General features: G+C 39.5%; 1 protein-coding gene across 3 annotated transcripts in view; it reads left to right on the top strand.

Moving 5' to 3' along the window:
• Nucleotides 1-14,962, top strand: part of BORCS5 (BLOC-1 related complex subunit 5) — a 198,121-nt gene extending 183,159 nt beyond the window's left edge. For all 3 annotated transcript variants that reach the window (XM_037845924.1, XM_037845923.1, XM_037845922.1), the window contains exon 4: nt 14,254-14,962. In XM_037845924.1, the coding sequence (XP_037701852.1) occupies nt 14,254-14,484 (231 nt within the window). In that variant the 3' untranslated portion in view covers nt 14,485-14,962. The remainder of the gene's footprint in view (nt 1-14,253) is intronic.
• Nucleotides 14,963-21,267: the final 6,305 nt, after the last annotated feature.

The raw sequence follows: 21,267 nt of genomic DNA, 5'->3' as shown, positions 1-21,267 counted from the left end.
AGTTTACAGATCAAAGGTATACACATAAGAATAAATGGCAAGAGCTTATTCTTATAAACTGTCATTGCAAACTGTTGACTTCAGAAACGGTCATTTCAAAATGTCCAGAATGTAGTAATCATTGCATTCAGCCTGTGATGTAATTAATGAAAACATCTGCCCATTGTCCATTGTGCAAGAGGAAGGCATCCCTGAGAAGGTTCTCACAGAGAACTCCCAAATCTTCTGGTGGTCTGGATGAGGGTTGGAAGGCTAGAAAATGCATTGTTGACCCTGAAAGGTTTTTGTAGTAGCCTAGCAAGCCCCAAACTTTATAATCTGTTTGAATCCCCACTAATGGTAGAATGGTGTGGGTATGATGGGGATAGAGGATGTAGGATGGGCTAGAGCATGCCAAATTTTGATTGGTGGCAAAAGGCATTCCAGTCTCTGAAGTGGAGACAGTTAATAGTATGAGTCAAAGAAAAAAATCAGGAAGTAGCTGATGTTTGAAATCTGGGGTAACTAAATATAATCCAGTCCTTAGAGTGGGGGAAAGATCTTACAGAAGATTTATCTGGTCTGAAGTGAGATTAAGAATGCAACCAGTATGGGGTTAGTTTAAGACAAAGAAGATTCCTGGTGACTTCTGAGAGCTCTGTTTTGAGGTATCTCCAGCTTGTCTTTTGGGGCTAGCTGATGTATACTGTTGTTAATGTAGAGATCCAGGATTGGGATGAACACAACTTTTTACCTGAATCCTCTTGTGGATTCAGCTACCATCTTCCTTTACGGTTAAAGATGTTTTACTTGACCTCAGCAACTTGTTTTAGAGCCACTTTGAAAGTTTTACCTATCTTTGTGAACCCTAACCATTTGAGGAGGGCCATCTGGGGTCCATTGTCGGGAAGGGTTCTGAGACGAAGTGAGGCCTAAGGAACAGCCATGATGGGTGAAGGAAAGTATGGGAGAAGGAAGTAAAAGTACTTGTATGTAGTTATTTATTTTATTATTTTAAAAAATTGAGATATAATTCTATTTACCATTTTTAAAGCATGCAGTTCAGTGATTTTTAGTATAATCACGGGGTTGTACAACCATCACCACAATTCCAGAATATTTACATCACCCCAAAAAGAAACCCCATACCTCTTAGCAGTCACTCTCTACCTCCTCCCCACCCCCTCACCCCACTGTGGCAACTGCCAGCCTACTTTAAGCATGGTAACGTGTTCTTAGGATGACCCAGCTGTCCCAGGCACTGTCTAAAGAGTCTTTGGACATTAGTTGAAAACCTTTCAATGCTTATTTTATCAGGAAATTTTAAGTGACAATTTTCTTAAAGCAGTTTACTCTTGTTGGAGTAGGTGTAATTTAAAGGTCTTTATAATCTGTTTGAATCAAATATTTTAAAAATGTATATATGCATGCATGTACATTTATATATTTTTATTTTACCACCTTGGGTAGTATGAAATAGTAGTAATGTTTACTCATTCTCAAAAACATATAGGAAGGACCTGTAGGTAAACAATATTTTGGTTGTTACGTAGTATGAAATTGTGTGAGTTATTACCGTCAGGGAACTTTGGGATGAGTAATGTGACTCTGTTGTAAGATTTTCAGAACAAACATAACACATGTCCACAAAAAACACAATGGTAAATTGTCCTCTGAGTAATTGTATAAGCCTTAAAGATACTGTAATAGTGATGAGGCATAACCATAAGCTCCCTTGTCAGTGTAACAAAGTTACATTGTTTCCGTTTGGATGCTTCAAAATGTCATCATTTTTTTCTGCCCTCATTTACTACATTTCCTACCTTGCTTTTCCATTCTTCGTATAAAAGCCGTTTGGACCACCCTAGACAGAGTTTCTGTTTCGGTTTCCATATGTTTTATCATTTATAGAGCTCTTTCTTTTCTGGGATTGTGTAGGTGTTTCATACATGTTGTTTCCTTTAATGTTTACATCACCCCTGTGAGGGTGGTACTATCATTATCCCTAATTTAGGAATGAAGAAGCTGAGGCTCAGAGAGGTTAAGTAACTGGTCCAAGTCACAAAGATAATCATGCAGAACCAAGATTTTGACCCAGTTCTGTCTCTACCATCTTCATCCACAAGTTATGTATATTTGGTACTAAAGCTGGAATGGTTACTCAGACTCACATCAACTCTTTGTTTATTTTATTGCTTCTATAAAACCTCTTCCTCCTCCAAACTCAGTCACTCAGCTGGAGCTCAGGATTGCCCTTAGTTATCTAAGTAGAGCATTTGCAGATTCTGGATGGTCATCCCAAGCCTGAGGTTAAAGCTCTGGCTAAACTTTGGAAGATAGCTATTGAGAATTTTAATCATAGGTCTGTATGTAACTAGGTTCTGCCATCCCAGCTCGATCAGGACTGGAGCTTCCAGAAAACCACCCCCTACCTCCCACCCTGAAGTTAGGTGTATAACCCTGATGGGCATTGGTGTTGTGAGTAGCTGCTTCTCATTTCGCAGCAGTAACTACTTATCCGGAAACAAAGGATAGGATTTAGGATAACCTTGGTCATGAGCTGGGGGCCTCCAGAGCCTTCAAAGTAATTTGAAAACTGAACAGAATTTTTCACTTCCACAGTGTGTCAGGGCTTTAAAGGATTTCTGTTGAGACAACTTTCTGGTTAACATGTAGCTATCCTGTTTTCCTAATCTCCAGTCCACCTTATTTAACAGTGCATGTGGTAGAGTCTTCAAACTAGTTTTACTTTTAAACCGTCATGACTCTTTCAGTCCAAGAAGGTCAGAGTCCACTGCCTAGTGATTTCTTGGTGATCCCTTAGTACTTTATCTTGGGCTTTTGGCCCATTTTCAGTCACTCCTCACTGGACTCTTCTCCTCTTTTGAATGAAGTCAGTTGATGATTAACAAAGCAGTTGGAGGCCCACTTTACTGGTAGAGGTCTTCATTCTCCTTTTAGAGGACTTAAAACTTGATTTTCCCCTTTAGGAATTTAATATAGTTCAATAATGTTTCAGTGAGACAAAAGCCTGGGGTAGTTTTCCTGAAAAGATTGCAAATTTATAAGTTGTAAGAGTTCTTTAAATAACCTAGATGTAGTTGTGTTATCATATATATGTATTGCAAATATTTTCTCTTAGTCTGTCTTGCCCTTTCATTTCTAAAATAGTGTTCTTTTAAAAAAATTCCATTTTATTGAGATATATTCACATACCCTGCAATCATCTACAGTGTACAATCAGTTGTCCACAGTACCATCGTACAGTTGTACATTCATCACTGTTCTAGTTTGCTAATGCTGCCGGAATGCAAAACACCAGAAATAGATTGGCTTTTATAAAAGGGGGTTTATTTGGTTACACAGTTACAGTCTTAAGGCCATAAAGTGTCCAAGGTAACATATCAGCAATCGGGTACCTTCACTGGAGGATGGCCAGTGGTGTCCAGGAAACCTCTGTTAGCTGGAAAGGCACGTGTCTGGCGTCTGCTTCAAAGTTCTGGTTTCAAAATGGCTTCCTCCCAGGACATTCTTCTCTAGGCTGCAGTTCCTCAAAAATGTCGCTCTTAGTTGTACTTGGGATATTTGTCCTCTCTCAGCTTCTCCAGAGCAAGAGTCTTCTCTCAGTGGCCATCTTCAAACTGTCTCATGTGCAGTTCCTGTGCTTTCTTCAAAGTGTCCCTCTTGGCTGTAGCTCCTCTTCAAAACATCACTCACAGCTGCACTGCATTCCTTCTGCCCATCAGCTCATTGATATAGCTCCACTGATCAAGGCCCACCCTGAATGGGTGGAGCCATGCCTCCATGGAAATATCTAATCAGAGTCATCACCCACAGCTGGATGAGGTACATCTCCAGAGAAACACTGAGAGAAATCTAATCAACACTTATAATGTCTGCCCACACAAGATTACATCAAAGATAATGGCGTTTGGGGGACATAATACATTCAAACTGGCACAATCACCAAAATCAATTTTTGAACATTTTCATTACTCCAAAAAATATATACAAAAATAAAAATAATTAAAAAAAAATAAAAACAAGAATAAAATACAAGTAAAGGAGGATCTAAGATGGTGGCATAGAGAGGAGTAAAAGCTATGTAGTCCCCCTGGAACAACTAAAAAAAACCAGAAACAACTAGTAAATAATCCAGAATAACTGCAGGGGGACAAACGTGACCATCCACTCATCATACACCAACCTGAACTGGGAGGAATGCCCAACATCACAGCATAAAATCTGTAAGTAAAAACTGCAGCTCCAAATTGGGAGACCCCTCCCCCCACAGCCTGAGCTACAAAGCCTCATGGTGCCAGAGAGCAGCTTTCTCCCAGCAAGCGAATATAGCTCAGCTGAGCTCCAACTGGGGTTTTAATTAGCCAGTGTGAACTGCTCACTACAAGGTACGAATCCCCAACAAGTAGACAGAGGCTTTGGGTGACGACTGAACTTGGAGAGCCGGAGGGTCACCTCGGACTAGCTCTGTTCCTTTTTTGGCTCAGTGGAGAAAGCCTCGGCCATTTTCAGTTCCCAGTTCTGTGACCCAGACAGGGGTGTGGCACAGGCAGAGAGAGACCATTGAAATGCTAATGACCTCCCCCTAAGGTGTACCATCTTCTCTAAGAGGAAAGGGGTGGGGCCGAGCTCTATTACCTGCCTTTTATTCGGATCTTACACCAGTCAAGAATTATAGGCTAATCTTTGTATCAGGCTGGGAGTGCCCCTGCATGGCCAGGCAGCCCGGGGCTTCCCTTGAGGGACGACGTGCACTAGTGATGTAGCACAGCCTTCCCTCAGCAGCGGTCCTGGAAGATCACAGCTGAGAAGGGGGCCCGCTCAGATAACCCAGGGACGCTACGTCAATGCTGGTGGTTTGTGGGTCAGCAACAGAGAAAATCTGGGGCAAAACTGAAATGAAGGCTTAGACTCTTGCAATGGCCTTGAATCTCCGGGAACACCTGGGAGGTTTGAATATTAAAGCGGTCCTGCCTCCCTGACCACCCAGACACACGCACCACATTCAGGGCAGACAGCTCCAATAACAAACCCAAACTGAGTTCACCAGCTGAACACCACAAAAATCATTTCCCCACACACCACAGAGACAGAGTTGGGGAGAACTGACTTGAGGGTTATAGGTGACTCGCAGACACCATCTGCTGGTTAGTTGAAGAAAGTGTATGCCACCAACTTGTACTTCTGAAAAATTAGATTTTTTTTTTTTTTTAACAACTTGAAAGAACCCTATCAAGCAAAGCAAATGCCAAGAGGCCAAAACAACAGAAAATCTTAATGCATATGATAAAACCAGACAATATGGAGAACCCGATCCCAAACACCCAAATCAAAATATCAGAAGAGGCACAATACTTGGCACAATTAATCAAACAATTACAATCGAGGAATGAAAACATAGCACAGGATATAAAAGACATGAAGAAGACCAGGGAACAGGGTAAAAGGGACATAAACAAGACCTTAGAAGAGCATAAAGAAAAAATTGAAAGATTAAATTAAAAAAAATAGAAGATCTTATGGAAATAAAAGAAGGTGTTGGCCAAATTAAAAAGATTCTGGATACTCATAATACAAGATTAGAGGAAGTTGAACAACGACTCAGTGTCCTAGAGGTCCACAGAACAGAAAATGAAAGAACAAAAGAAAGAATGGAGAAAAAAATTGAAAAAATCAAAAAGGATCTCAGGGATACAATAGATAAAATAAAACTTCCAAACTTAAGACTCATTGGTGTCCCAGAAGGGGAAGAGAAGGGTAAAGGTCTAGAAAGAGTATTCAAAGAAATTGGGGAAAACTTCCCCAGCCTTCTACACAATATAAATACACAGAGTATAAATGCCCAGCGAACTTCAAATAGAATAAATCCAAATAAACCCACTCCAAGACATATTCTGATCAGACTCTCAAATACTGAAGAGAAGGAGCAAGTTCTGAGAGCAGCAAGAGAAAAGCAATTCACCACATCCAAAGGAAACAACGAAAGACTAAGTTGTGACTACTCAGCGGCCACCATGGAGGCGAGAAGGCAGTGGCATGACATTTAAAACTCTGAGAGAGAAAAATTTCCAACCAAGAATACTTTATCCAGCAAAACTCTCCTTCAAATTTGAGGGAGAGCTTAAATTTTTCACAGACAAATGCTGAGAGAGTTTGCCAATAAAGACCTGCCCTACTTCAGATACTAAAGAGAGCCCTACTGACAGAGAAACAAAGAAAGGAGAAAGAGATATAGAGAATTTTAACAGACATATATAGGACTTTACATCCCAAATCACCAGGACACTCATTTTCCTCTAGTGATCACGGATCTTTCTCCAGAATAGACCATATGCTGGGACATAAAACAAGCTTCAATAAATTAAAAAAAAAAAAAACCAAACAACTGAACATATTCAAAGCACAATCTCTGACCACAATGGAATATAAATAGAAGTCAATAATTTTTGAGTTGTAGCTCCACTATTTACTTCCTACATGATATAAAATACACAAACTCTAATGTCAAATCAGTGGTTTTGAACTCAATGTAAAATGTGTAAATTTTGACAAGAGCTATATAAAGGTGGGGAATGAAGGAATATACGTACATAGTTTATGTATCCTATTGAAATTAAGTTGGTATCAAAGAAAAACAAGATTGATATGGATTTAAGAGTTTAATTTTAAGCCCCACAGTAAACACAAAGAAATTATCAGAGAATATGACCATAGAGATGAAAAGTAGAGTATGGGTTAAGAGAAGTGGGGGAAGGGGCAATAGAGAGTTAAGAAATGAGTGTAGGGTTGCTGTTTGAGGTGAAGGGAAATTTCTAGTAATGGGTGGTGGGAAGGTGATATCATTACAACATTCTAAATGTGATTAATCCTACTAACGGAAGGCTAGGGAGGGGGTGGAATGGGAAGATTTAGGCTGTATGTATGTTTCCACAATTGAGAAAAAAAAAAAAAAAGACAGTCTAAATAGATGACAATTGAATGCCAAGGATGACCCTGGATGGGATCTGAGGATGGAGGACAGGAGGCTCAAAGGGACACAGTTGAGACATAAGGAAAAGGAAATACAGAATGTAAGCTTTGTATCATTGTTGAATTTCTTGTACTTCTTAGCTGCACTTAATGGGATTGCATAAAAGAATGTTCTTGTTCAAAAAACAAAAAAATAAAAGTAAAGAAGAACACCCAAAACATCCCATCTCCCTTATTATTCATTTAGTTTTTGTTCCCATTTTTCTACTCATTTATCCATACACTGGATAAAGGGAGTGTGAGCCACAGGCTTTTCACAATTGCACAATCACACTGTGTAAGATACAGTTATACAGTAGTCTTCAAAAATCAAGGCTACTGGCTTGCAGTTCAACAGTTTCAGGTATTTCCTTCTAGCTATTCCAATACACTAAAAACTAAAAAAGGATACCTATATAACATAAAAGAATAGCCTCCAGAATGACCTCTCAACTCCGTTTGAAATCTCTCAGCCACTGAAACTTTATTTTGTTTCATTTCTCTTCCCCTTTTTTGGTCAAGAACACTTTCTTAATCCCGTGATGCTGGGACCAGGTTCATCCTCGGGAGTCATCTCCCACGTTGCCAGGGAGATTTACACCCTGGGAGTCATGTCCCATGTAGGGGGGAGGGTAGTGAGTTTATCTGCCGAGTTGGCTTAGAGAGAGAAGCCACATCTGAGCAACAAAAAAGTGGTTCTCTGGGGGTGACTCTTAGGCACAATTATAAGTAGGCTTAGCCTCTCTTTAGCAGTAAAAAACTTTGTAAGGGCAAGCCCCGAGATCAAGGGTTCAGCCTTCTAAACTGGTAGTCCCCAATGCTTGTGAGAATATCGGTAATTCCCAAGGTGGGGAAGTTTAATATTCCGCATTTCTCCCCAGTCCCTCAGAGTTGCTTTGCAAATACATTTTTATTCTCTGCCCAAATTATTTTGGGATGTATCGGGGTTTCACATTAACCTATACAAACCAACAAGATCTTACTCCATATTCAAAGTTCCGTGTAGTTATGGTGTTTGAGTAAACTGACTGTACAAGTTAAATTATCTGTGTACAAGAGAAAATATAGACTTTGCACAAATAAACATTTCTTCCTTTGGTCTCACACAAAATTTGAAGTTTTAAAACACAGTCAATATCACCCTTTAACTTTTAGTCTGACCGGCCTTAGTCCTAACCAGATCCGCTTCATTCGTATCTCTAATTGAAGTCTGAAGTCTTTTTCAGCTTTAACGGTTGCTGTATAGGATAATACTGACATTCATAATACTGACATTCATAACCATCAAACTCTAGCTCTGAGTCTCAGGTGTCACACAGATACTCAAAGTTCTAGGGACAGACCAGGTTATACAAAAGAGCTCAGCATCTCAGAATTTAGAACGAACCGTTACAAACTCAGGAATAGATGTGACTGCTGTAAGAGCTTACAATCTAGGGACCTTTACAATAAGCCTTCCCCTGATAACCTGTGCTCTAAGATTTAATTCTCTGAGTTTGCACGTTGTAGTTAGTCCATATTACTGAGGCGTTACAATGTTTGTCTTTTCGTTTCTGGCTTATTTCACTCAAAATGTTGTCCTGAGGATCCATCACCTAGTTGCATGCTTCACAGCTTCATTTCTTCTTGCAGCCATTCAGTCTGCATTCACCACAGTTCACCATTCTATTTATCAGTGTACCCTTAGGCCACCTCCATCCATTGCAGATCATGAATACTGCCGTAAATGTATCTTAAGAGAAGTTTTTAATTTTGATAAAGATCAGTTTAACCTTTTTTTTTTTTATGGTTAGTGCTTTTTGTGACTTAAGAAATCTTTACCTACTCCAAGGTAGCAAAGATTTTTTTCTCTTATGCTTTCTTCTAGAAGTTCAATAGTTTTAACTTTTATATTTAGGTCTGTGATCCATTTTGAGTTAATTTTTGTATATGGTGTAAGTGTAGGAGTCAAGGTTCATTTATTCCCCATATGGAGATCTAGTTGTTCAACAAAAATTGTTTAAAAACTTCTTTTTCCCCATTGAATTACCTTGGAATCTTTGTAGAAAACAGTTGACCATATATGCTTAGATCTATTTCTAGACTCTATTTCATAACCTATTTGTCTGTCTCTATGCCAGTACGAGACTACCTGATGACTGTAGCTTTATAGTAACTCGTGAAACCAAGTACTGTGAGTTTTCAAACTTTGTTCTTTTTCAAAATTCTTTTGGCCATTCTGTGTGTGAATATATAGGATCAGCTTATCAATTTCTACCAAAAAAAACACTTTCTAGAATTTTGATTGGGATTTTAATTGACTCTAAAGATCAATTTGGTGAGAATTTCAATTCCTACATATGAATATTCCTGCATATGAATATGTAGGACAAGGTTTGAAGTATGAGTTTAAGAGAGAACAATGGATTCTTTGCTGGCAGAACTTTATCACTTCCATTTCTGGCAGTGTAAGATTAAGTTCAACTAGTATTACAGAGACTCAAAATTACAGTGGCTTATACTAATATTTAATCTTCTAACACATGAACATGGTGGACATCTCCCTTTATTTAGATTTCCCTTAATGTCTCCCAGCAATGTTTTGTAATTTCAGTGTACAGGTTTGGTACATATTTTGTTAAATTTTTCTCCAGATATTTCATGTTGTTGATGCTATTGTAAATAGTACTTCTAAATTCTAGTGTCCAGTTGTTCATTGCTGTTATATAGAAATAAATAGCTTTTTGTGTATTGACCATGCAACTTTGCAAATTTCACTTAGTAGTTTAATAGTTTGGGATAGACTCCTTAAAATTTTCTGAGTATATTATTAGGTCATCTGCAGACAAAGACCCTTTTCTTTATTCCTTCCAATTTCTATTCCTTTTATTTATTTATTTTTCTTGCTTTATTGCACTGGCTAGGACCTCTAGTTACAATGTTGAATAAAACTGAAAGTGGACGTCTTTGCCTCATTCATGACTTTAGGGAGAAAAATATCTTTCACTACTAAGTATGATATTGACTTTAGGTTTTTGATAGATACCCTGTAAATGTTGAGGAAGTATCCTGCTGTTCTTTGTTTGCTGAAAGTTTTCATAATGAATACATGTTGAATTCTGTAACCTGCCTTTTCTGTATCAATAGAGATGATCATATGACTTTTAACCTTTAAGCTGTTAAAATGGAAAATTACTCAGATGTTGAAAAAATCTTGCATCCTTGGGATAAACCTCACTTAGTCAAGATATGTTATCCTTTTTGTATATTGCTGGATTTGAGTTGCTAATATTTTGTGGTCCATTTCTGGCAGTAGATAGTCCAGAAGATTCAAAAAGGTCACACCATCCATATAAGGTATTTGGAACAGGTTTGAGCATATTCTACAGATATCAAATATTTTAGTAAAGCCTTTAGTTACATCCACAAATAATCTTAACCTCCTGTTTCAACGGTCCTTTGAAATGTACTGCCACCGGAGACAGATTATATAAATATGTAGGACAAGATTTGAGGTATGGGTTTAAGAGAAAACAATGGATTCTTTGAGGGCAGGGACTTTATCACATCCATTTCTAGCAGTGTAAGATTAAGATCAACTGGTATTACAGAGACTCAAAATTACAGTGGCTTATCCTAGATGGAGTTTATTCCCCTTTCTTGGGCCTGGTACTGTTCTAATCCACAAAAGTTCTCATGGACCCAGGCTTCGTCTAGCTCATTGCTCTGCCAACTCTAGGATGTGACCTTATATATTTTCATAGTCTAAGTTGGCTGCATCCGCATTTCAGCAGCAGCAGAGTGGAGGAAGGGACCAAGAAGAAGAGGAGCACAGAGGGTGTGCCAGCTGACTTTTAAGGAAGGTACCTAGAAGCTGCCATGGGAGACTTCTACATATGTACCACTGACTAGAATTTAGTCATATGGCCACAGAAAGGTGAGGGTATCGAGACACGAATCATGGAGCATAAAGAGTTGTTTGTTGTCTATTGGAAAGCCTAACAGTTTGTTCATTTAATGGTTTTTTTCTGGAAGTTCCTGAAACAAAGTTCTTTGCAACTTTTGTCTTTTTGGGCCTGGGTTTCCTGGAAGAGTGTAGTCATGTTAACAAAGACAGTGGAAAAGAAAAGTCACGTTGAGGTATACAGTAAGCTATGTGAGTGTAAATAGTTTCTGTTGTCAACATCTCCATCCTCTGGATTTCGCATGGTGCCTGGGACGGAAAAGTGCTCAGTGCTTGTGTGTTGATTGTGTATAAGAGCTCTTACTTTGCAGGTGCTCGGTATGTGGTTGAGAAATATTACAAACATTTTACGTGCATTATCTCGTTTAATCCTCAGGACAGCCTTATGAAGTAGCTGTTGTTGTCATCCCCACTTTACAGATGAGGAAACCAAAGCTTAGATAGATTTTCATTTACTTATTCAACAAATACTTATTCAGAATCTAATATATGCCAGCTACTGGAGATATAGCAGGGTTTAAAACGTACCAAAATCCTTGCCCTCATGGAATCTACATTCTAGTTAATTTTCTAAAATCACATAGATAACAGATAGAGGGTAGCTTTTAATCCTAGACATTCTGGTTCCAGAGCCCAATTCTTAACTGTTGTTTGATTGGGAGATGAATGGATAGATGAAAGCAGTGAACAAAAATTTTAAGCAATCTGCTTTACAAAGAGCTTCATGGTTGCTCTTTAGCTACAGCTTTGCTGTTTGGGTTCCCCTGTCTTAAGCTGGGTTTTTTGAATGGCTGTCGAGTATTTAGTGAAGGAACCTTAGATCATACCATGATGCCTCTGTTTAACAAAAAGAACACGGTTGGTATATATGCTTCTTTGTTAGAATCTTCAAAAATAGAAATAGGAAAGGTGAATAAGGCTATTTTCCAGATTGTCAAAAATAGTAAAGTCCTGATTCAGAAGTGCAATACTGGCTTACTGCCTAAACCTCTGATGAACTGGGAAGAATATGTACCTGGAGTTCATGGAGCAAAGAGGGATTATGGCATCAGGGGCAGTGTTACCTCAAGACAGCAGAGGACATCAGAAATAAGAATCACTGATTTTAGTACACTTTTCCAGATATTAAAGTCCTAGCTGCACCAAATTGAGATTTCTTTGCAGCTATTTAAAAACAAAAGAAGATTTAAAAACCAATAACTTTCCCATCATACAACTCAGTATTCTTTAAAAATGCCATTTCTTGTAGCAACTAAAATCTGATGGACCACCAGTGATGCATGTAAAAGGAATACATGTAAAAGGAAGGTGCTGGACTTGGGAGATCTGGGCTCTAGGCTTAGTTCTGCCAGTGTGAGACCTTTGAGGTCACTCAACTTCAAGTTTCCTCTCCTGTGGTTTTTTCTTCCATGGACTGTAATGGAATTGACTCTTGAAAGATGGAATAAGCATGAATTAAGTGTTCTCATCTAAGCATTAAACATTAAGTGGCTTTGGATAGAAATGCTCTAGATACATCCTACAGGCTCCCACTGGATGTGGAAATGTGTAAGGAAGTGTATGCCTTTTGAATACCTCGCAAGATAGTTGTAAAAACTGCCCAATCAGGTAGCGATTAGGGTGAATGGGCGGTAGACATGATAAGTTAGAGCTGTGGAGGTCATTTCACATAAACTTATCAAATGTCTGTTTAGTCTGGTGGGGAAGGGTGGGGGGATGCCCTTGCCTTTGCCTCTGCCATGTGAGAACCTGAGAAGGTTCTGAATTCTGGAGTAGGCTGGTCAGTGAGCTGTGCTGGTTCTTACAAGGAGTGCAGTTGGCTCTGATATCACCCCACTGTCTCTTAGAAGATGGAGCCGGATTGAATTTTCATCCTGAAAAGTCCTGGCGGCCAATGGCTATGAACTATAATTTACTTGCTCACTACCTCCTAAGTGCTGAAAGACTGAACAGGGTTGCAGAGAGAACCCTCTGAAGTATAAATTATTTCCACATTATTTGGAGTTTCCCACCCTGATGGATTTTCTTTCTTCCTGTTCCTGTCCTCCCACAACCGCTCTGTTCCTTCACTAAGCATTTCAAAACAAGTGAGGGAAGAGCCAACACAGAAAAAACAAGCACTAATGTTCTTTTTAACACCTCCCCTCATTGTCCCCCTCTCCCTGCAACACACAGTATAAAAATAAAACTGGTTTTTTTTTTTTTTCCTTGGGGATAGCTTTGGTCTCCTATGCTTTTGCTTGTTTGTTTTTGTCAAAGCCATTTGCAGAGGCTTTATGGTGACATGTATTGAGTGCTAGCACTTCGCATGATGTTGGGGTTGGGAAGGAGCATGCTCTTGCAGTTAATAGACAAGAAGGTCTGCAGTAGCATTTGGAACTTTGGGTGAGAAATCTGAATCTTGGTAGTTTGCCTGTGTTTCCTCCCTGGTTAGAGAAGGAAGCAAGCGGGCGGGGGTGGAAATGCAAAGGAGAAGGTCCAGGCTCCTTACATGCTGGAGGTTCTCTCCCCCTGTTTTTATCTAGAAAGATTCCAAAGAACTTCATTAGAGAAAAGAGGTTACAGAAGGGGAGCCCAGAGCCTAAAGTTTGTGTAAAGAGGGGAAGAAGGGGTGCACAAAGGAGTTCTAACAGTTTGACTAACAGTGCTGTGGTTCATGTATGGATTTGAGCCTCAGTTGGCATCTTTGGCCCTAGCAGTCTACACTCCTTCCCCTGAAGTCTACACTCCTAATCTCCCGAGTGACTGCCAAACTACATCCACTCACGGAAGAGAGGGCGAGCATGAAGAAGAACACATTATTAAAAAGCACCCTGCACCATGCCAAGTGTTGGGCTAGGTGCATTTGCACATGTTCTCTCATTTAATCCTCACAGCCATGCTGTAACTCTGGGATTAATGCCCTTTTTTTTTTTTGCAGTTGAGGATGCTGAGACAGAAAGGGTAAATATTATCAACTCAAGTGGCAGAGCCAAATTGAAACCCTGGTCTGATTTCCAAGCCCAGGATTCTCTCATCTAAATAGAGGTAGAAATTGCAGTGTCTCAACAAGGCATAGACGGCTCACACTCCCAAAACAGGGTTGGGAATGGTCATCTTTTAGCCCCCTACCAAGGTGGTTCTGGTGCAGTGGTTGATGAAGCTGAGTTTATGAATGGCTTTTTATCCCCCAGTGCTTCCTATAAAACTAGTGAGTATCCACTTGACCTTTGGAACTCTGTACCTCATCTCTATACCTTATCCTCTTGAGAGGACTTGGTCACCCAGGTTTAATGTACTTCACTTCTTTTTCCCTTCTACAGATGGATCTGTCTGTAGAAACCCTCTTTAGCTTCATGCAGGAGCGCCAGAAAAGATATGCCAAATATGCTGAGCAGATCCAAAAAGTCAATGAAATGTCTGCCATTCTCCGCCGCATACAGATGGGCATTGACCAGACTGTGCCCCTGATGGAAAGGCTCAACAGCATGCTGCCCGAGAGCGAGAGATTGGAGCCCTTCAGCATGAAACCAGACCGAGAGCTCAAGCTGTAGAGCTGCTTCTCCCTCCTGCCAGACTGTTGTTCTGCAAAGACAGTACCTGGCACCACCACCAATATCTGGAGGACATTTAGAACCAAGGTCATACAATACAACCAGGCTTGAAGCTGGTTGGTGGTTTTTGTATGCCCTGAAGTGGATGTGAAGCAGTTTGGCTGGCACGGAAATCTTTGTCCTACCCCTTTCCTGGATGCGTTTTCCCTGTGTGAAATGAACCAAGTTAATTCTCAGTGGTAACTGAAGTTGGAACATTTGAATGAATAGGAATTTTCTTCAGAACTCTGCACTGGGAATTATTTTTGTTTAGTTTTTTTTTTTTTTTTTTTAATTGAGAGTGTATGGTCTAACTAGTTAAGTGAAAACATGGAGAGAGGGAGAATTATTTTAAGAAGCTCTATCATTAATGCTTTCATGAAAGTTTATTCAGTAGGCCCTCCAGGTTATGAGTTATAAACATAAAGAACTAATTTAATCTAGGTCTTTGTGTTGTTATTCCTACCCTGACATTTACATCACATCAGGTGTTTATTTGGGGCACCCCCTTCCTGCCCTATGAAACACTGGTATTTTTGTTGTGTGCCAGGTTCTGATGTCTCTCGGATGTAGTCATCAGGAAATTGAAGACTCCCTTTCTGTTCCCTCATCTAGTTCATCTACCATGGATAAGTGGTTTCGTTGATGCAGACATAGTTTAAGTTTCTTTTTATTAATCAGCACTGGCAGGACTTCATATTTGGTAACAAGGTTTTAAGCAGCATTTATTTTTCCTAGCCTAGTACATTCATGATAATTAAGGCTTTGACAGCAGACACAGATGTCATTAATTTAGCAGACATTTTGAATGTGATTTTATTGAGATATGTTCACATGCCATACAATCATTCAAAGTGTACAATCAGTTGTCACAGTATCATTACATACTTATGCATCCACCACCACAATCAATATGAGGACATTTCCATCTCTTCCCCAAAGAAAGAGGACAAGGAGAAAAAAAGAAGAAAAATACAAAAGATAGAAGAAAAATAAGAATAAAATGCAATGAAAAGATCAGACATCACCACCAAGAATTCATATCACTCCTTTATATCCCCCTCATATAGACATTTAGCTTTGCTATGTTGCCTTTGTTACAATTAATAGAAGCGTCTTTCAATGTTACCGTTAATTATAGACTCTAGTTTGCATTGATTGTATTTTTCCCCATACCATCCAATTTTCAACACCTTGCAATGTTGACATTCATTTGCTCTCCCTCATTTAAAAACATTTTTACATTTGTATGTTTACTCACCATCATTGACCACTCTGTTTCACTAAGTTATACAATCCCAGTCTTTATCTTCTATCTTTCCATGCCCCTAGCCTCCCTCTTTCAACCATACTCACACTCATCTTTGTTCAGAGTACTTACAATATTGTGCTACTATCACACAGTGTTGTGCTATCCATTTCTGGATCTATACAATGAGTCCTGTTGAACCTTCTGTACTCCTTCACCATCAAATGTCTGATCTCTAACCTCTTTCTATCTTCTGATAACCTGTGTTCTCAACTTTCAAATTTCACTCATCATTGTTAGTCCATATTAGTGGGACCATACAGTATCTGTCCTTTTGTTTCTGGCTAATTTCACTCAACATAATGTCTACTGTCTACCATTTTGTCTTTTGGGTTTTATATGTCATATCTTACTTTATTTTTATTTTTTTCCTCTCTCTCTCTTTTTACCCTTACTGATAGTCTTCATCTCAACTCTCTTCTCCAAACCTCTCCTTGCTTTTCCTATCTGCCTGTAGTGTTCCTTTATTATTTCTTGTAGAGCAGGTATCTTGTTCATAAACTCTCTCAGGGTCTGTTTGTCTGAAAATATTTTAAACTCTCCCTCATTTTTGAAGGACAGTTTTGCTGGATATAGAATTCTTGGTTGGCAGTTTTTCTCTTTCACTATCTTAAATATATCATAGTATTGCCTTCTTGCCTCCATGATTTCTTCTGAGAAATCTGCATATAGTCTTATCAAGCTTTCTTTGTATGTATTGGATCGCTTTTCTCTTCCTGCTTTCAGAATTCTCTCTTTGTCTTTGACATTTGATAATCTGGTTATTAAGTGTCTTGGAGTTGGTCTACTCAGATCTGTTCCGTTTTGGGAATGTTACACTTCTTGGATCTAATTTTATGTCTTTCATAAGAGATGGGAAATTTTCAGTGATTATTTCCTCCATTATTCTTTTTGCCCCTTTTCCCTTCTCTTCTCCTTCTGGAACACTTATGATGTGTATTTGTGTGCTTCATGTTGTCATTCAGTTCCCTGAGAACCCTGCTCATGTTTTTCCATTCTTTTCCGTATCTGTTCTTTTGTGTGTACGATTTCAGATTGCTGTCCTCCTTCATGGATCCTTTCTTCTGCTACTTGAAATATGTTGTTGTATGTCTCCATTGTGTTTTTCATTTCTTGTATTGTGCCTTTCATTCCCCAAAGTTCTGCTGATTGTTTTTTCAAACTTTTGAGTTCTTCCTTATGTTTTCCCAATGACTTTTTTATATCCTTCCTTTTTTTTTTTGCCATATCTTCCCTCAACTTGTTGATTTGATTTTTGAATTAATTTAGGATATTTGATTAATAGTTGTTTCAATTCCTGTATCTCAGTTGAAGTGTAAGTTTGTTCCTTTGACTGAAACATATCTTCATTTCTCCTAGTGTGATTTGTAATTTTTTGTTGTCTAGGGATCTGGTTTCCTTGATTACCCCAATCAAATTTTCCCAGATCAGACAGGCCCAGGTCTCAGAAGGAGGCTGTATTCAGTATCAGGTTTCCCTGAGGGTGAGACTCAGCAGACAGATTTTCCTGTGAGGCCTCAAGACTTTGCTTTTCCTATCCTGCCCAGCAGGTGGCACTTGTCAGCCCACAGCTCCCCGCTGGCATAAAGAGGTGTGGTGTATTTAATTCTCAGTGGACCCCATCCCAGCCAGGGACTGAGGGTATCAGAAGCCAAGCTTAAACTGTTTTTGTTCCCCCCATCCCCCAGGCCCTGGGGTCTGAGTTCTCTGAGGGAGGGCTGCCATGTGAGCTGGGTCCCACCCCCCCTTTTCTTAGGGAAGATAAGTTCTTTAGGGAATTGTCTCCTACACTGGAGTTTTTCCTTTGGCTCTCTGACTTCTTTAACTCCACCCTTTTCTGGGTCAATGCTGATAATTGAAAATGCCTGAGGCTTTCTCTAATGAGCTGCTTAGAAAGAGAGAAAAAAGGGAAAAAAGCAAGAAGTCCCCTTTTCAGAGCCAGTCCCCGGCCCTCTAGCTCACCAGGCAAGAACCCGAATTGGTACCCAGTTCTGTGTGCCCCTTTTCTTGGGGCACGGCCCTTTTCCAGTATTCTAATCTCAGTGGATTCCTAAAGCCTCTGTTTTTATTTATTTTTGTGTTTTTTTTCCATCAGCCCTGCCTCCTCTCTGCCAGGATAAAGCTCCGGGTTCCTTTCCTGCTTGCTCCGGGTTTATCTGTGCTCGTAGCCTGTGTTCAGTAGTCCAAATTTGTTAATTAAAACTGCAGTTGGAGCTTGGTTGAGCTACACCCCGTTGCTCCCTGAAGGGACTGCTGCTTTTTCCCACAGCAAAGTTTTGCAACTCAGCCTGCCTGCCAGTGGGGGAGGGGCACCAGTTCTGCAGTCTGGGGAGCTTTACTTACAGTTCTGTGCTGCAATCTCAGCCATTCCACCCTTTCCTGACTGGGGTTCAATGTCCAGTTATGGATGACCCCCCCATCGGTTGTTTCATTCTATTTTCTAGTTGTTCCTGGCTGTTTACTAGTTGCTCTAGGGGACTGGCTAAATTCATTTAAACAGGCATTTTATTAAGCCCTTTGGATGTGCCATACATTGTACTGGACATGCCTTTCTTTTCTGAGGAGAAAAATCTCAAAATGCTCCTGCATTTCTATGGGAGTTTAGGAAATGAAGCAACTTGAATAATTACAGAAGGCTTAGTGCAGTACTCCACACATCATAGATGTTCTAAAGGAAGAAGCAAAGAAATAGAATGGAGGGAACAGATCTAGGCAGGTGAGTAAGACTAAGAGCTGGGGACCAAGGGAAGTCACTGCGGCCAAGATATCACTCAGGTTTCTACCTTGTTCCCTTTATTTTTCCAAAATTCTGAAGATGCTTTATAGGTGACAAAAGCAGCCTTCAGTATATTTATAAGATTAAAATTGATCCCATTTAAGTTAGCATATCTCAGCTAAACTTTTTTCTGATTCTCGTCTTGAGGTTTAATCAGATACTATCTTGGTAAGTTTCTTAATACCCGGAATAAAACAGCTGGATGACAGAAGATACATGAGCATTCCAAGGTAACTGGGGAAAAATTTTTTTTTCAATTAGGGAAAAAATTACTGGCTTCTAGGATTTTCAGAGAGCCTAAACAATGAAGAGTGTCCTTTCTCTCTGAGCTAGAAAGAGAAGTTGGAAACCAGAGCCAAGGACAGAGGCTTAAGGGAGCATCTGCCTTTTTCAAACTGAAAGACAACTTTTGGACCCCATTTCTGTCTTCCTGAGAACTGATGCCTTTCTTTCCCCATTAGGGTTGCAGGAAGAAAGTGGATTAGAGACAGTCACCCAGCCGGAAGAGATAAAGGTGGTCAGAGGGAGCCTGGAAGAATTGGAAGCAAAGAGGTGGGAAGCTATTCCTTAAACCTTTGTTGGGTCATACTGGTGAAAGAATCTTGTCTTTATGATGCCTTCCGATAGTCAAGATTTTACTGGGGCCTCAAACCATTTCTAGAGCAATTCATTAAAGAAGAGTATACATTAAAAAAAAGAAAAAAAAATTTCTAGTAACCTAGAAACCTGTTAAATAGCCAGGATTTTAGAAAATGCAATGGGGTGGGGTGAAGCAGAAATACTAAATGATGCATGCATCTCTTCCCCTAACTGATGTGCAATATCCCTTCCATCGTGTATTAAATTCCCATATATTTGAGGATCTAGTTTCTGGATTATATTCTAATTCATTGATCTTTTTCTCTTTCTGTACCATGTTGTTTTTGTTTTTGCTTTATTTCATACTGTTTTAATATTATAATTTCAGAATATATGTTAAATATCTGATATGGCCAGGTCCTTCCCCCCCATCATTATTATTTTTTTCTTATTTTTTTTTTCATTTAATTTCAAACTTGTGGAAAAGTTAAAAGAATACAATGAAAATTCATATTCCCTTCACCTAAATTGGCAGGAAGTGGCATTTTTAAGTCATCTCTGCCTTTGTCCATTTTTAGTTCCTGGAGTATACAGAAACCAGCCCTGAACACAGGGACATGTTTGTAGCCTTCAAAGAACGAATGGCTGGATGTCTAGAGAGCCATAAAGGTAGCTTGGGGCTCAGATGCCATTATCCTCACAGCATTTAATATGGTTTTCAAATAAAAACACAAAACGGCATGCGGACTAAACCTACAAGGACTGAACTTTCTCACTTGTTTCAGTAGTTAATGATCTGAACTTTCTGAAAGGCAGACATTGCATGACATGAAAGCACTTCTCAGCCAACTAGTTCTCTAGCCAACTTTTTTTCCTCCTTATAAAAAAGATAAAGCATGATATTAACACAGATTTGGGTACTAAGAAGACAGGCTGGTAATGTTACCCTTACATTATAGGTATTACAATCACACGGTTTCCAAGGTTCCATATTTAACTAATGGCTCTGGAGGACTGATACATGACACTTTTCTTTTGTGTTGAATTCTAGAACTTACTTAGCTTTGTCATTTCCCCTAGTAAGTACCAAGGCAGAACCAGGAATCTTCAGTAATGAGAGCTATGAGCAAACATATATTAAAATTCTAATGTGATTGGAAACTTTGTCTTCCTGATTTGTTTTTGCCTCAGCTAGACCCAGATACAGAGTACTATGTTGGAAGTTCCTTAAAATGTTGACTCCAGTGATTGGGGAGTGAAGTGGGGAGAGTGAAAATTTTTCTTCCTATGGTACTAATTTTGCTTTCCTTTCCCCACCTTGACCTTCGCTGCTCTGTTAGGAATCACATAGTGCCCCAGAGAAGGTATCATTGTTGTTCACTGACAGCCCTCTGTCTTTGGAGATAAACTCCATGACCTTCATAAATCGGGTCTCATCTAAACTTCTGGTTCTGTCCATGGAGCCAGAGCTGTAGCTCTGATGCATGCTGGCCCAGGATCCTATAAGTTTCATTTTGCTTCTTGAAGTCCATTTTTGTCTCATTCCCCCAGGCTTTCATGTATAAGACTAGGAACACTGTAGGAGGCGGGACCTAGTTCTGCCCATCAGCATGTCCCTGTGCTGGCATACAGTGCTGGTCTCAGGGGATGCCCCTCTCAGCACACTTCATATTGAAGTCTGTGGCAGTGCCAAGGCTGCACACTGAATATGAGGTGCCCTGAAGCCAATTCAGTTGCAGTTTTAAGCTGCGTCAGAAATAGAGCGAAATTATCTTGTCAGCCAAGAGGTCCTTAATTACCTTTCCCAGAACACATTTTGTTAGCTTAGTTCAAATGTGGTGTGCAATTTAAATAAAACTGATTCTTTTAAAATCTCCTGTAATTAGACTGCCTCTCCCTATTGCACCTACTTAAGTTATTACATTGTGTGTTTCTCAAGGATAGCATCAAGATTCATGAAATAATACAGGGAATACTTGGATGAAAGATACGGTAAACACATTCCTATTCTTTCAAAAAATGTTCAAGAATTGAAAGTGCCCAAATAAATTTAGAGGATGGCTTATTTAAAAAATAGTTC

This window comes from Choloepus didactylus, chromosome 8 (assembly GCF_015220235.1).
Source record: "Choloepus didactylus isolate mChoDid1 chromosome 8, mChoDid1.pri, whole genome shotgun sequence".
NCBI lineage: Eukaryota > Metazoa > Chordata > Mammalia > Pilosa > Megalonychidae > Choloepus > Choloepus didactylus.
This window is presented reverse-complemented; position numbering and strand designations above follow the sequence as displayed.